This window comes from Dipodomys ordii, unplaced genomic scaffold (assembly GCF_000151885.1).
Source record: "Dipodomys ordii isolate 6190 unplaced genomic scaffold, Dord_2.0 Scaffold11, whole genome shotgun sequence".
Taxonomy (NCBI): domain Eukaryota; kingdom Metazoa; phylum Chordata; class Mammalia; order Rodentia; family Heteromyidae; genus Dipodomys; species Dipodomys ordii.
The window spans coordinates 8,717,548-8,731,905 of NW_012267227.1; the positions used below are offsets into that span (position 1 = coordinate 8,717,548).

The 14,358-nt window shown below is 44.1% G+C and overlaps 1 protein-coding gene across 1 annotated transcript in view; it reads left to right on the forward strand.

Annotated features, from left to right (window-relative positions):
* The window catches only part of Prtg (protogenin), an 84,689-nt gene that overhangs the window by 8,963 nt on the left and 61,368 nt on the right, over nt 1-14,358 (forward strand). The window contains exon 3 of the mRNA XM_013009950.1: nt 2,164-2,466. Within this exon, the coding sequence (XP_012865404.1) occupies nt 2,164-2,466 (303 nt within the window). The remainder of the gene's footprint in view (nt 1-2,163; nt 2,467-14,358) is intronic.

The window sequence follows — 14,358 nt, forward strand, 5'->3', positions numbered from 1 at the left end:
CCCGCGGCCGGCCCGCCCCGCGCCCGCACGTGGCTTTATTTATATTGTGTCGGTGCCGTGCGCGCGGGGCGGGCTCGGTCCCCGCGCTGCTCCGGGGCTGGGGGAGAAGCGGGGACTGTGCACGCAGCACCGGCCTCTGGAGGAATCAGGGGTGTGGGGGGGAGCTTGTCGGCTGCGCGGCCCCGTGGGTTCCCCCCCCCCGAGGAGGAGGAGGAGGAGGAGGAGGGCGCTCCTGAATCGTGGGGGGGCGCACACGGCCCGAGGGTACCCGAAATCTCTCAAGTTAAGCTCAGCACCAACTTGGATGACATGGTCTTGTTTGCGGGCGGGGTTGGAGGTGGGGGTGCGTGCGTGGGGGTGCGTTTGCACGCGCAAGTGTGTGTGCGTGCAAGTGTGCGTTCGTGTGTGAGCAAGTGTGTGCGTGTGCATGTGTGTGAGCAAGTGTGTGTGCGCGTGTGTGTGTATTTGTCGGTCCCGGGGCTCGAACTCAGGGCCTGAGAGCTGCCTCTGTGAGGATGATTTTTTTTCCTCCTTTTTTCTGAAGCCTTAGCGCTCCACCGTGTGAACCACAGCTCCATTGGTGACTTTTTGTTTTTTTGGTGGTGGGGGGGAGGGGTTGGTTCATTGGAGATTAGAATCTCACAGGACTTTTCCTGCTCCCCCCGGGGCTTCGAACTCTTGACCCTGGAGCTAGAAGGACCAGCCTGAACCTACCCAGCATCACCACCACCCCTCTCCACTCGGGGCTTCATATTTCTTTCCTGCTGTGAGAGGTGGTAGGGAGGGTGGGAAAAGGGGTGTTAAGGGGGGAAATGGGTTATTTTATTTATTTACAAGTTGCCTCCCCTCCCTCCCTCCTTCTCCCCCAACCCCCCTTCTGGAGGAGTGACTTCCAGTTAGCAAGAGAAAAGGATCAAAGTCTGCTGGGGTGGACGCACACAATGGGGGTGTCTTGGAGAGTGGCCTGCCTGGAGCTGGGCTGTTTGGGTGGTTCTTGTCACCCCCCCCCCCGGTGTCCCCCCCCCTACATGTAGTGGAAGACTTGATCCGAACCTTGAGAAATCTTTCCTGGGGATTTGTCTTCAGGAATTTCCAAGGATCCTGGAGGAAGATGAGCCTCTTTCCCTCCCCCAGCACAACCCCTGCCTCTCAGAATCAAAGACTTAAAGATGGCTTTTGCTCCAAATGCACAAGTTGAGTCATGGGTGATGCTTTTTTTTTTTTTTTTTCCTCCTGGCAGGGGCCTGTGACATTGTGCTTAGTATCACGCATTTCCTCTGCTCTGATAAAAACGTGTATTGGTTGATTAAGCAATCTCCTATCCCTATTAGACAGTAAGGATCCATTCGTCACGCATTTTTCCCCCCCAACAGTTGGTGATTCTTTAAAAAAAAAAAAAGTGAAATAAAAGTTTTCCTACTCCAGTCACCCACTGAGTACAAGCAGCGAGAGTGACCAACTTTTCAGAGTCTATTGTTTGTCCTTTAAATACCTAGCTGGCTCTGTAGAAATTAAGTAAATGGATTTCTTTCAAGGACAGGAGACAGAATCCCAGCTGAGGGGGAAAAAAAGTGGTGGTAGTGGAGGGGGCGGGTGAAGAGGGAAGATAGAAAAATGCAAACTTGTAACTTGCCACAAAAGACAAACGGGTATTTTCCAAAGAAGGAGGTGTAGGAGGTCCCCAAAACACTTCAAGGGACTAGGAAATAAACTTGCTTGTTCACAGAGTCGGACTTTTGCTAATGATTTCTTGTAAAATTAGAGGTTTACGACTTACCCTGTTCAAGATCTTTTTGACAAGCTTGTAAAAGTAGAGAACAGCTTGTCTGAATTGCTAGCAGAGAACTTGAAAACAGAATTCTTAGGAGGAGTAGACATTATTGAAATCTTCCCTGTGCTTTTAATTGGTTCTCTGTAATACAGTATACATAGATAGCAGGCTGTAATCTGCTGTACATGTTACATGTTGTGTATATTTGGAAGTGGTGATTTCACTGACTCTTTGAAAAGCTTGGCTGAAGAAGAGCCAGGTTGATGACGGTGTTCTAAGCTAGCCAGCTATGGTTGGTTTGGTGTTATCCCCTGGATATGTGTTTTACAACAGTGTGTTTTACAACTTTGCCTACAATCTGGACATGACATTCTTTCTCTCTCCTTTTTCAGGAGTGTGGTCTTTTAGCGAACTCTTTTTTATTAAAGAGCCCCAGGATATAACTGTCACAAGAAAAGACTCCCTCCTTCTCGATTGCCACGCCCACGGAGATGTTCCTATTAAGGTCACGTGGTTGAAAAATGGAGTAAAAGTGTCTGAAAGTAAACGGATCCAGGTTCTTTCTAACGGCTCCTTGTACATCCGTGAGGCTGAAGGCCGGCGAGGAGAGCCCACAGATGAGGGATTTTATCAGTGCTTGGCCATGAACAAATATGGAGCCATTCTTAGTCAAAAAGCGCATCTGGCCCTGTCAAGTAAGTGTTTTTTGAGTTCTTAGTTGTTGGCAACTTTTCGAGGTGACATTTTGATGCTTTTCTTTGGAGTATAATAACCCTACCCAGGCCCCTGAAGTCAAGCCCCAGTATCATTACACCAAAAAACATATCCCTGAAAGTCATCCGTAACACTTAAGTACTTTATTGGAGATAATAGTTGATGCTAAGAATTTTGCTGGAGATAATAGTCACCGCGAACAGGCATGCCGAGCAAAAACCCCCACAAAAACATCCGTTCCAATGATTGATTGAAAACAGAGGTCAAATTAGCTTTCAAACCTGTAGCAAAATATACCCTGGAGAGGGGGCTTTATATAAATATGAATTTATGAAACGAGGATGTTTTGCAATATAACAAAGTTTTGCCCCGGGGGACAAGAGTTGTTCTGACAGAGTTTGTAACTGAACGAAAGCCAGCGCAAAACCCACTCTGCGCCCCTCCTCCGATGGCTTCTGAGTGCTAAATCTTCCACTCCAACCTTCCTTTTCTCCAGCTGCTTTTAGATCACCCTGGTTGCTTTTTAATTGTAAGAGAGGGCATTGGTCAGTAACTCTCAAGCCTTTGAAGTCTTCCTAGCCTTTTCCTGCTGGGAGAGAAAGAGATTAAGGCCATTTCCATATTCTGTCTTAATGGACTTAAACCAGATCTCCTGCCCCTCCCCGCCTCCCCCAGTTGTCATAAAGTTTGCTGTCTAATGATTTCCTTTGTATTAACCACCCCATCATAGCAACCATTTGTCCAAGTGATCCATGGCCTGCTTAGTAGTTGACCTGATACCTGGAGAATTGGGATGGGTCTGGGTCAGGGAGGGCATCTGCTTCCCTAGAGACCTCCGACCTCCTCAGGTGATCAAACAGGTACCCCGTCAAATTCCACAAAGACCAGCTTTCTGATGGTCTTACAGGCAGTGTAGTTGTGTGCAACAGACAGCGCACAAAAAGCAGAGTTTTACACTGTCCTTGGTTTGGAAGAGAGAGCGGTTGTGATAAAGGCAAATAACCTTCCGGGAATGGTTTCAGGCCCATGGTTGGAATTTTACTACTGAGCATGACCATATTTATGGCACCCTCGTGTTAGTAATTGATTGTATTTGTGCTGTCATAAGTTGTAGAAAGTACATTGCGCGCAGCAGTGTTTTCATCTTGAAATGTCAAAAAAAATTAGAGATGTTTGTAAATCTAGCTTGATTAACTGGGGTTCCTTATAAACCTTTCCTCCTTTTTTATCTTTTGGTCTTTTTTTTGTGTTTAAGTCTGTGATGTTCTCTCCTTTCCTCCCCTCCCTCCAAGTAGTGATGCTTCTTTTTGTTGTTGTTGTTCCTGTACATTATCTTGCTTTTTATTCTTTTTTGGGGGGATAGGTCATGGGGCCTGAACTCAGGGCCTGGGCGCTGTCCCTGAGCTCTTCAGTTCAAGGCTAGCGCTCTATCACTTGAGCCACAGTACCACTTCTGGCTTTTTCTGCTTCTGTGGTGCTGAGGAATCGAACCCAGGGCCTCATGCATGCAAGGCAAACACTCTACCACTGAGCCACCTTCCTAGCCCCTTGCTTTTTATTTTTCAGTTCTGTTCATGTAATTTCTGTTGAGCATGAAATTATTCTGTAGGAATCCAGGTTTTGACCTTTGCAGATTTGTGGACTTTTATGTGTTCATACCCAGGAAGTGTGACTTGTGAACCTTTTTTTTTCTTTGTGTCAGTCATGGGGCTTGAACTCTGGGCCTGGGCGCTGTCCCTCAGCTCTACCACTTGAGCTACAGCACCACTTCCGGTTTTCTGGTGGTTTATTGGAGATAGGAGTCTCATGGTCTTTCCTGCTCGGGCTGGCTTTAAACCGAGATCCTCAGATCTCAGCCTCCTGAGTAGCTAGGATTACAGGCATGAGCCACCAGCGCCGGCTGTGTAACCTTTTTTGGGGGGGAGGGGAGGAAGGGGAAGATGGAGGGATGTGTGGGGATCAGTGGATAAGACCCCACCATGGGGTCCTGGACCTCTTGAGAATCACACAACAGAATCACCCCAAAACACTTGGGCAACACATACAGCTTGTCAGTTCATAAATAAAATCTGAAAGGTGTGAGATAGATTAATCTTTGGGGCTCAGTGCAGAGCTCAGCTTCCCCTGTATTGCAGAGATCCTGGGTGGACACAGCCTCTAACTTCAATCCATAGCATCCAAAAACTAACCAAGTAAATGCTAACCTAACTAAATACTAGCTTTTAAATACTTTTAGGGTTTGTTTTTTTTTTTGGTGGTGTGGGGTGGGAAGGAGAAGGTCAATGGTGACAGGGTTTGAATTCTGGGTCTGAGCACTTTCCCTGAGCGTTTTTTCTCATTGTTAGTGCTCTACCACTTTGAGAGCCACAGCACCACTTCTGGCTTTCTGGTGGTCAATTGGAGGTCAGAGAGTCATGGCTAGCCTGGTGCCCTCATGTCTATAATCCTAGTTACTGAGGAGGCTGAGATCTGAGGATCGCAGTTCAAAGATAGCCTAGGCAGAAAAGTCTGGGATCTTACCTCCAATAAAAACTACTCAGTGGGGCTGGGAAGGTGGCTCAGTGGTAGAGCACTTGCCTTGCATGCATGAGGCCCTGGGTTCACCACATAAGCAGAAGAAAAAAAGCCGGAAGTGGCGCTGTGGCTGAAGTAGTAGAGTGCTCGCCTTGAGCTGAAGAGCTGAGGGACAGCGCCCCAGGCCCAGAGTTCAGGCCCCACGACCAGACCCTCTCCCCCCCCCAAAAAAATAAAACTACTCAGAAAAAGCTGGAAGTGGTATTATGGCTCAAGTGGCAGAGCACTAGCCTTGAGCATAAAGAATAAAGAGGCTTAGGGACAGCACCCAGGCCCTGAGTTCAAGCCCCAAGACCACCACCAAAAAAAGAGAAAAAAAAAAAAAGAATCTCATGGACTTTTCTGCCTGGGCTGGCTTTGAACCATGATCCTCAGATTTCACCCTTCTGGATAGTTTAGGATTACAGGCATGAGCCAGCAGCTCCTGGCTTCAGATTTTTGTATCTTTATAAAATTATCAATAATACCCAATTAGGTATAAAATCATTTCAGTGTGTATGAGCAGCGAGGTCATTTTTCATATTATCCATGGAACACTCATGTGAACTGGGTGTAGAATATTTATCTCCCTGCTCCAGAGACTATAACAGTATGAGACCACGCTGATAGACACACATTTAATCCTGAGAGGTATTATCCTAGGAAAAACCACGTCCATACCACATATTTAAAAGTAAGAAGTGCATAGTGGCGATTTTCAATAGATGTAACGAAATTTCTTAAAGTACTGAGCTGAACAAGTGAGTTCTGTTATCTAAGGCGCACTGTCTGATAAAGAGAGCTCAGATGACATTTTCCTGGGCTGGGAGTAGAGAGATTAGGAGTAAACAGCAAGAGAACAGGCATGAAATGGACATTCTCTTCTTGTTGTTTTTAAGTTATTTCTCCTGGTTCTTGATAACAGCGGGGCCCGCATATGCCCGTCTTACCCTGTCAGAGACTTTATAAGCAAAACAGAGCTCTTTACTTTTTAAGATTCTCGCAGTGTAGTTAGTGCTTGCCTGACATTGTAAACTTTCTTCTGTGTGTTTTACTATTTTTTTTTTTAAACCTTAGGCAATCAAGTCTTCCTTTCTAAACTTAGGAACCAGAGGCTGAAAGTTGCACTCTGGGCAAGAATTCCATTATTCATGTGTAAATTAGGAATTCACAGGGTTAAAAGGTTAGAAACTGGCCAGGATGAGGTTTACCCTGTGATAAAGAGCACATGACCCTCATTCATTGGCCAAAGCTTTCATGTAGCTCTGCTGCGAAGTTGGTTATTGCCAGGAATTGTTCTTGAGGAATGCAGAAATTCAAATGTGAACAGGCCTTTTCCTTAAGTGTCTCTCTGTGGCCTTATCTCCGAAGCACATCAGAGTTGGGGGGCTGTGGGAAGGGGGGGACAGCCAGGACAAGGTCCCCTCCTCTAAAGGCCTGGAGGCCTAACTTTCCTGGGGTTCATCCAGGCAGGAAAGAATTCCTCGTAACTTAGTTGTGTGAAGGCATCCCATTTTTAAAGGAAAATACAGCGTTAAAAGTAATATATAACTTTATTTTATTGATAACAATTTGGTCATTTTATATTTTCATATCATCAGAGGAGTAATGTGAGAGGCCCTTTTTAAAAAAGTGCATATAATGGTAAGAACAGAAAAACTGTTCAAAGTTTTAATTAAAAATTTCACCTTCCGGGGTACTCTTTAACTTAGAAACAGTTTAGCTTAAATATTTCAGGAGTAAGAACCTGGGGGCATCTTGATGAATTCTTTAGTTTTGCATGTTGAGCTAAGATGACTTTCCAGGGAAAGCATCAGTATGGTATAAGCAGTCTCTTATTTCAACACGTTTCAGATAAGCCGGGCTGGGGAGAGGAGCAGGGGGGCTGGCTGCATTCTCAGAGGTGTAAAAGCCTGGCTGTGGCCACAGATTGAACCGGAAGCTAGTTACTTGTTTCCTTTCCATAAAAGGTGGAAATTGAAGTTTTTGGATAAAAAGAAAGAGAATATAAAAACTGGCCTGTATTTCTCAGGTTTTTTTTTTTTTATGATTGTGATGTTTATTTGAAGTTGGAAGGTCATAGGGATGATTCTAATTGCATGATTTTTTTTCCGGTTTTACTCAGTTTGTCATCAGTGAAGTTGTTTAAGGAGTACATTTCTATAACTCGGTAGCAAAAATAATTTCTCTTTCTAGCCTATAGGTTGTTTTTTATGAAGAAAATATCAAAATGAAACCTCCTAGTATAGCTAATTGATGCTAATAAAAATAATGTGTGTAGGGCTGGAGGTGTGGCTCAGCCATAGGGTGCTTGCCTAGCAACCTGGGGGCCACAAAGTTCAAATCGTAGTGCTGCCTATCCCTCCCCCACCAAAAATAAACAAGTCAAAAGGAATGATGGGTAATAGACGCTCAAAGTCCTTAAAAAGAAATATGTATTACTTCAGTTTAAATTAAAATGAAAAATTTTGTGTGGGATTAGTGAACTGTTCTATTAGTATATATACATACATATGGAATATATATACATATATGGAATATACATATATGTAATTATCTGTAATATAGTGCAAAGTTGATTTTGAAAGGTGAAGTTAAACTCCATTTAAAAAAAAACCTTAAAAGCGGCGGGTGCCGGTGGCTCATGCCTGTAATCATAGCTACTCAGGAGGCTGAGGCTCACTGTTTGAAGCCAGCCCAGGCTGGGAAAGTCCATGAGACTCTTAGACCAACTTAACTAGAAAACCAGAAGTGGCACCCGAGGCCCAAAGTGATAGGGAAAATTTTACAACAGGGTGTCACCGTTTGTAGAGATTTGTCGTTGCTGGAAAGGACAGAGGTCTTCAAGTCAGGGGTCTGGCAGTTAGCAGCCCTAATTCACTTCAATAAGAGTCCTTTGAGTTTGGAAAAAAAAAATAGAGATGGACACAACTGAGATATTTAAAGAGGACCAATCTGCCAACGCTAGATAAAAGCTGAGTTGATGCTTTGTGGGGAATCCAAGAAAAAAAAAATCAAAGATAAGGTGTGTTTCAAAAGTAGTATGTTTAAGTTAAAACAGACCATCTCAGATATGTGCCATTCAGGGGGTATAAGTTGAATGAGCAGTTCTTCCAGGTTGATTTGGTTTTTAAATAGTCTGCTCCTCAGGTGCCAGATAATCTTGGGGAAGTGGAACGTTGGTTGAGTTGAGGGTCCTCTCTCAGCCCCGGAAACCTGTAGTCGCAACACATCTCAGCTCCTTTCAATGTTATGGACTGTTTTTTTGTTTGTTTTGTTTTTTAAGATGGATCCAGTGCTCGCAAGAGTTAGATTTTTCTTTCAAGATGGATCCAGTGCTCGCAAGAGTTAGGTTTTTCTTTCAAATGTGTAGATACATTGGCTTGTTTTGCCAACTGTGAGGATTGTAAAGAAACTGTACTCACTCCCAGGCGTTGTTTGCCCAAGGATTTGTTGTCAGGCTGCTCCTGAATTTAACAGCTGGCCTATTGAGGCAGTGCAGAGCCAGCTCAGAGAGTAGCTGAAAGCCAGTCTTTTTCACAAGGCTTTATTAAAGGGCTGTTTCTGTTAGTAAATCAGATGCACTCCAAGTTATCTGTTTTGTTGTGTTTTTTTTTTTTTTTTTGCCAGTTATGGGGCTTGAACTCAGGGCCTGGGCATTGTCCCTGAGTTTCTATTGCTCAAGGCTAGCATTCTATCACTTGAGTCACAGTGCCACTTCTGGCTTTTTCAGTCTATGTGGTACTGAGGAATCGAACCCAAGGCTTCATGCATGCTAAGCAAGCACTCTAATGCTAAACCACATTCTCAACCTGTAATCCTAGCTACTCAGGAAGGCTGAGATCTGAGGATCCCAGTTCAAAGCCAGCCAGGGCAAGGAAAGTCCCAGAGACTCTTATCTCCAGTGAACCACAAGAAGACCCAGAATTGGCTCTGTGGTAGAGTACTCAAGTGGTAAGAGTGCTCACCTTGAGCTGAAGAGCTCAGGGACAGGCCCAGGCCCAGAGTTCAAGCCCCACGACCAACCCCAAAAAAAGAAAGAAAGAAAGAAGGAAAGAAAGAAAGAAAGAGCTAAGGGATAGTGCCCAAGCCACGAGTTCAGTCCCCAGCACTGCTTTCTCTCTCTTTCACTCAGTTTCTTTCTCTCTTTTTCTCCTTTTCATTCTCTCTCTGTCTCTGTCTCTCTCACTCTCCCTGTCTTTCACACACATACACACACCCCAAAATAAAAAATCATCTCTTCAGCGAGGCACTGGTGTCTCATGCCTGTAATCCTAGCTACTTAGGAGGCTGAGATCTGAGGATCACAGTTTGAAGCCAACCCAGGGCAGGAAAGTCTGTGTGACTCTCTTATCTTCAATTAACTACCTGAATACTGGAAGTTTCACTGTGGCTCAGAGTGATAGAGTGCTAGCCTTGAGCAGAGGAGCTCAGGGACAGCACTCAGGCCCCAAGTTCAAGCCCTAAGATCAATACCCCTCCCCCCAAAAAAAATCATCACTTCAATTTTTGTAAGTAAGGAAGAAAAAGACACAGTTGTAATTATTGAAGCAATATTTGCAGTTTCCTTAGCATGGTACTGGATGCAGAGTGAGCCTTTAATACATAATTGACTACAGTGGTATTGGTATACAGAAAAAAGGTAAAAATAAACTGCATTGTCTTGGGCTGTAATGTTGAAGCCAAGGGAATTGCAGAGAGAGAGAGAGAGAGAGAGAGAGAGAGAGAGAGAGGGGAGTAAGGGATGAAGGCATCACCCTTACAAAGGACTCTGACACTAATCTGACAAATTCTTTCCTGACTTTCGCATTCCTTGTTTTTTTTTTTTTTTTAAACCTCTGGATTTTAGAAACTGCTTTGGATGAATCTTGAAAAGCTAGGTTCTTGTAGAATTAGCAGAAGGCATGAATTTAAAATGATTGGCTTTAGTTTCTAGAGGGTTTGTCCTTCTCTGAGTTGGTATATTTTCATTTTTGCTGAGTAGATTAATTAAGGGGCTCTTGGGAAATGAAGTCATTGTGTAGGGATCTTGCTTGTGTCCTCACTGGATTTAGTTTTTAGATTTATACAAAAGTTTGTAAAATTTACATTAGGACACTGTTGTAAATTTTTATTTATCTGGAAAAGTGACTTTTGTTGGTCATGGGGCTTGAACTCTGGGCCTGGGTGTTACCCCTCAGCTCAAGGCTAGTGCTCTACCACTTTGAGCCACAGCACCTCTTCCTGTTTTCTGGTGGTTAATTGGAGATAAGAGTCTCACAGACTTTCCTGCCCAGGCTGGCTCTGAACTGTGATCCTCAGATCTCAGCCTCCTGAATAGCTAGGATTACAGATGTGAGCCACTGACACCCAGCAACAGACTACATTAAATATATCATATTGATTTGGAATAATACTACAAAATGCCCCCTTGGTGTCCTGTCACCTTTGGTAGCACTCTGAACTTACTGACCAGAATTTTATCTTCTACGCCACCAGTGTTCTCCCTTTCCCCAGTTTCTGGGTATAAATTACACATTTATATTATGTAATCGTTGGCTGTAAAGTCTGTGCTGGGCATTGTGTGGTATGTGACTGCATCCCTGGCCTCCACCCCGGTAGAGCCCCCAGATGTGGTGACTGGAGATGCTGTGGGGATCAGAGTCACCTCTGGGGGGAATCAGTGACGTTTCCACAGGTAGTTGAATATTCCTTTCCAAGTAGGATCAAGGAAGCTCTTTCTGTCTTCTCTCTGACCCTCTGTCTCTCTGTCTCTGTCTCTGGCAGTATGTTCAGCTGGCGTTGTACTATGTCAGGTATGCATTCAGCCCTACTTTTTGCTGGTTCTTTTGGAGATAAGAGTCTTAAGTTTTTCTGCCTGGGCTGGCTTGGAACCTTATGGCTTCAGATGTCAACTTTTTTTTTGCTAGGCCTGGGGCTTGAACTCAGCTCCTGGGTGCTATCCCGTAACTTCCTTGCTCAAGATGGATGCTCTACCACTTGAGCTACAGCTCCACTTCAGCTTTTTGTGGTTCATTGGAGATAAAGAGTCTCCCCAACTTGTCTGCCAGAGGTGGCTTCAAAAATTCAATCCTCAGATCTCAGCTTCCTGAGTAGCTAGGATTACAGGCATGATGAGCCACTGGCTCTTGGCCTGATATCAACTTCTTGAGTAGCTAGGATTACAGGCATATAAAACCACAGGCACTGGGGTCTGTCTTACTGAGATGTGTATGTGGTGTGGGGGGGAGGGGAAGAGGGAGAGATATGCTGCATTTTCTGATAAGTGTACTATTTACTGTGTTTCAAGTATTGTGAGAGAAGTTTGATTTAAAAATTAGGTTTGAGTCCTTATCTTAAGATCTGATCTCACCAGGTTGCCCAGGCCTTCTTTGTGCTATAGTAGGCGTGTGCTACCACATCTCCCTTAGTACTTTTTTTTTTTTTTTCGGTGCTGGGGATTAAACCCAGATACTACTTTTAAGATACTAGGGGGGAAAAAAAGATCATTTTTGGCTGGGAGTAGACATTCACAATGGTAATACTGCCTTGAAAATTTGTATATGACAAATAGAAACATGATAATAATGTATTCTGATTATTGACTACTTTATTTTGACCCAGTATTTTTCACACAGTAGTTATGACTGCATCATGAGAATTTTGCTCCTGTATTGTGTTTTAATAGAAACAGACTTTACTGGTCACTCAACCTCACTAATTCCTATTAGGAATGATAAGGTTTAATTTCCCCCCAGCTTTCAAACTGAATTAACTTGAGTCCCTGTGATTGGATTTAAAGTAACTCAGATTAAAATATTGACCTCATTGTGGATGTATAATAGGAAAAAATGCTTTGATGTTGGCAATTTCATTCTTTTTTACAAGGGATCACAGCTTTTCTTAAGTGAGTTTTACCAGTTGAATGTGTTTGCAGTTCTCTCAATAAAAGGGAATTAACTTTTTAAGTGTTTCGGGAAAGTCACACTCTTAGTCTGACTTAGTAGTGTCTTTAACATAATTTTAATTAGGAAAAAACTTCAGTAATGCCAGGAGAGTGTCTAAACCATTAAAGTCACCTCAGTGGTGGGAAATGATTTCTTCAAAGCCTGCAAATATCCTTACCCCAAAGATTTCTCATATTTTCGAAATTTGTGATCATGTAAGAAAAGAAATGAATTGAGTGAAGTGGTTTTGTGGAGTTTAATTTTCTTTTCCTTTGGTTGTGCATTTTTTTTGTGTGTGGAGGGGAAAGGGGTCCTGGGGCTTGAACTCAGGTCCTGAATGCTGCTCCAAATTTTTTTTTTTTTTGGCTCAAGGCTAGTGCTCTACACTTTGAGGCACACCTCCACTTCCAGGTTTCTGGTGTCTAATTGGAGGTAAGAGTCTCACAGACTTTCCTGCGTGGTCTGGCTTTGAAGCATGATCCTCAGATCTCAGCCTCCTGAGTAAGCTAGATTACAGATGTGTGCACTGGCTCTGACAAGAATGCACACTTACTCTAGAATTTACATGTCTAAGCCAGGCGCTGGTGGCTCATGCTTATAATCCTAGCTACTCAGGAGGCTGAGATCTGAGGATCATGCTTCAAAGCCAGCCCAGGCAGGAAAGTCTGTGAGACTCTTATCTCCAATAAACCACCAGAAAACTAGAAATGGTGCTGTGGCCCAAGTGGTAGAGTGCTAGCCTTGAGCTGAAGAGCTGAGGGACAGCGCCCAGGCCCAGGGTTCAGGCCCCACGACTGGACCCCACCCCCCAAAAAAACAAAAAACAACAACAGCAACAAAAAATTTACTTGTCTAATCTCTGAAAATTTACCACCCTTTCCATAAGTTCCTGGATCTGTTCAGTTTAGTTTTTGGCATTCATCCCAACACAGCAAGTTTCCTGTTTCTCCCTTTGTCTAGGATCGTTCCCATCAAGGGGACTTCTCAGTTTTGTTGGTTGCCATTGTGGTCTCCCACCGGAGCACTGTCTTGGCATCTTGTAGAAGCTAAATCCTTATTGGTTGGCTGAGAATTACACATTTAGCTTTTTTTTTTTTTTTCACTTAGTACAGTTATTTATTTCTCCAACAAGTATTTATTCAAAGCCTATTTGGCTAGGTCTTGAGAAAGTCTTGGTTGATGAGCACTTTCTGGGACCTCTGTGATAGGTTTGTGGGAGAAAGCAGCACATACCTAGATAATTATTGCTGCAGGTGGAGCTCTGTGCCCAGCATGGGTGAGGCCCGAGGTTCAAGAACCCAGCACTGCAAGAAAACCAACCAGTGAGCCAGACACAGTTGTGCAACAAAGTATGTTTAGTTGAGTACCTAGAATTGTTTATGCGATATGATTTCTGCCTTTTCTTTTCTCTCTCTTTGTGGTATTTGAACCTCAGATTATGTCCAGGCTGTCCTGTATAATACTCTTATTATTCTTGAGTGGATGGGATGACTGACATGTATTACCATGCCCAAAGTTTTATTGGTTGAGATGGGAACTCATTAACTTTCTGCTCAGGTTGGCCCCAGATCATGATCCTCCTGTCCTCGCCTCCCAGCCAACTCTGATTGCAGGTGTGAACTATCTACTTGCCTGTTCCAGCTTTTCGTTTTGAAAAGTTTGCTGAGCACTGATGGCTCAAGCCTGCAATCCTAGCTACTCAGGAGGTCTTCGTTTGAAGCCAGCCTGGGCAGGAAAGTGTGGGACTTGTATCTCCAGTTAGCCACCAGAAAATCGGAAGTGGTGCTGTGGCTCAAAGTGGTAGAGCACTTGAGCAAAAGAGCATAGGGACAGTGCCCAGGCCTTGAGTTCAAGCTCCATGACCAGCAACAACAACAACACAAAGTTTTGAGTTTGTTTTTTTTTTTTTTTTTTAGAAAAGAGGAAGTAGTCTGATAAGCAGCTGTATAGCTTTGACCTGGATCGCCACAGTAACTTCAACCTTACACAGCCTGGCCCTTCACCACTATATATTTCAGAGGTGGGAGGTGTAGGTAGCCCAGAAAGGTTAGTAGGCACCAGCCCATGATGCTAGAAATTAGAGTTGGAGATGTAGGCTGGATCCACTCAAAGAAGTTAAAGCAACCTGGAGGTTAGGAAACATTAACTGCTCCTTGAGCAGGATGATGGCTGTGCTGACTGCAAACATTAGCTCTCCCATCCGCTCTGCCATCTTGGGTCACTTCATAAAAAAGTAAATGTTGCCGGGCGCTGGTGGCTCACGCCTGTAATCCTAGCTACTCAGGAGGCTGAGATCTGGGGATCGCGGTTCAAAGCCAGCCCGGGCAGGAAAGACCGTGAGACTCCTATCTCCAATAAACCACCAGAAAACCGGAAGTGGCGCTGTAGCTCAAG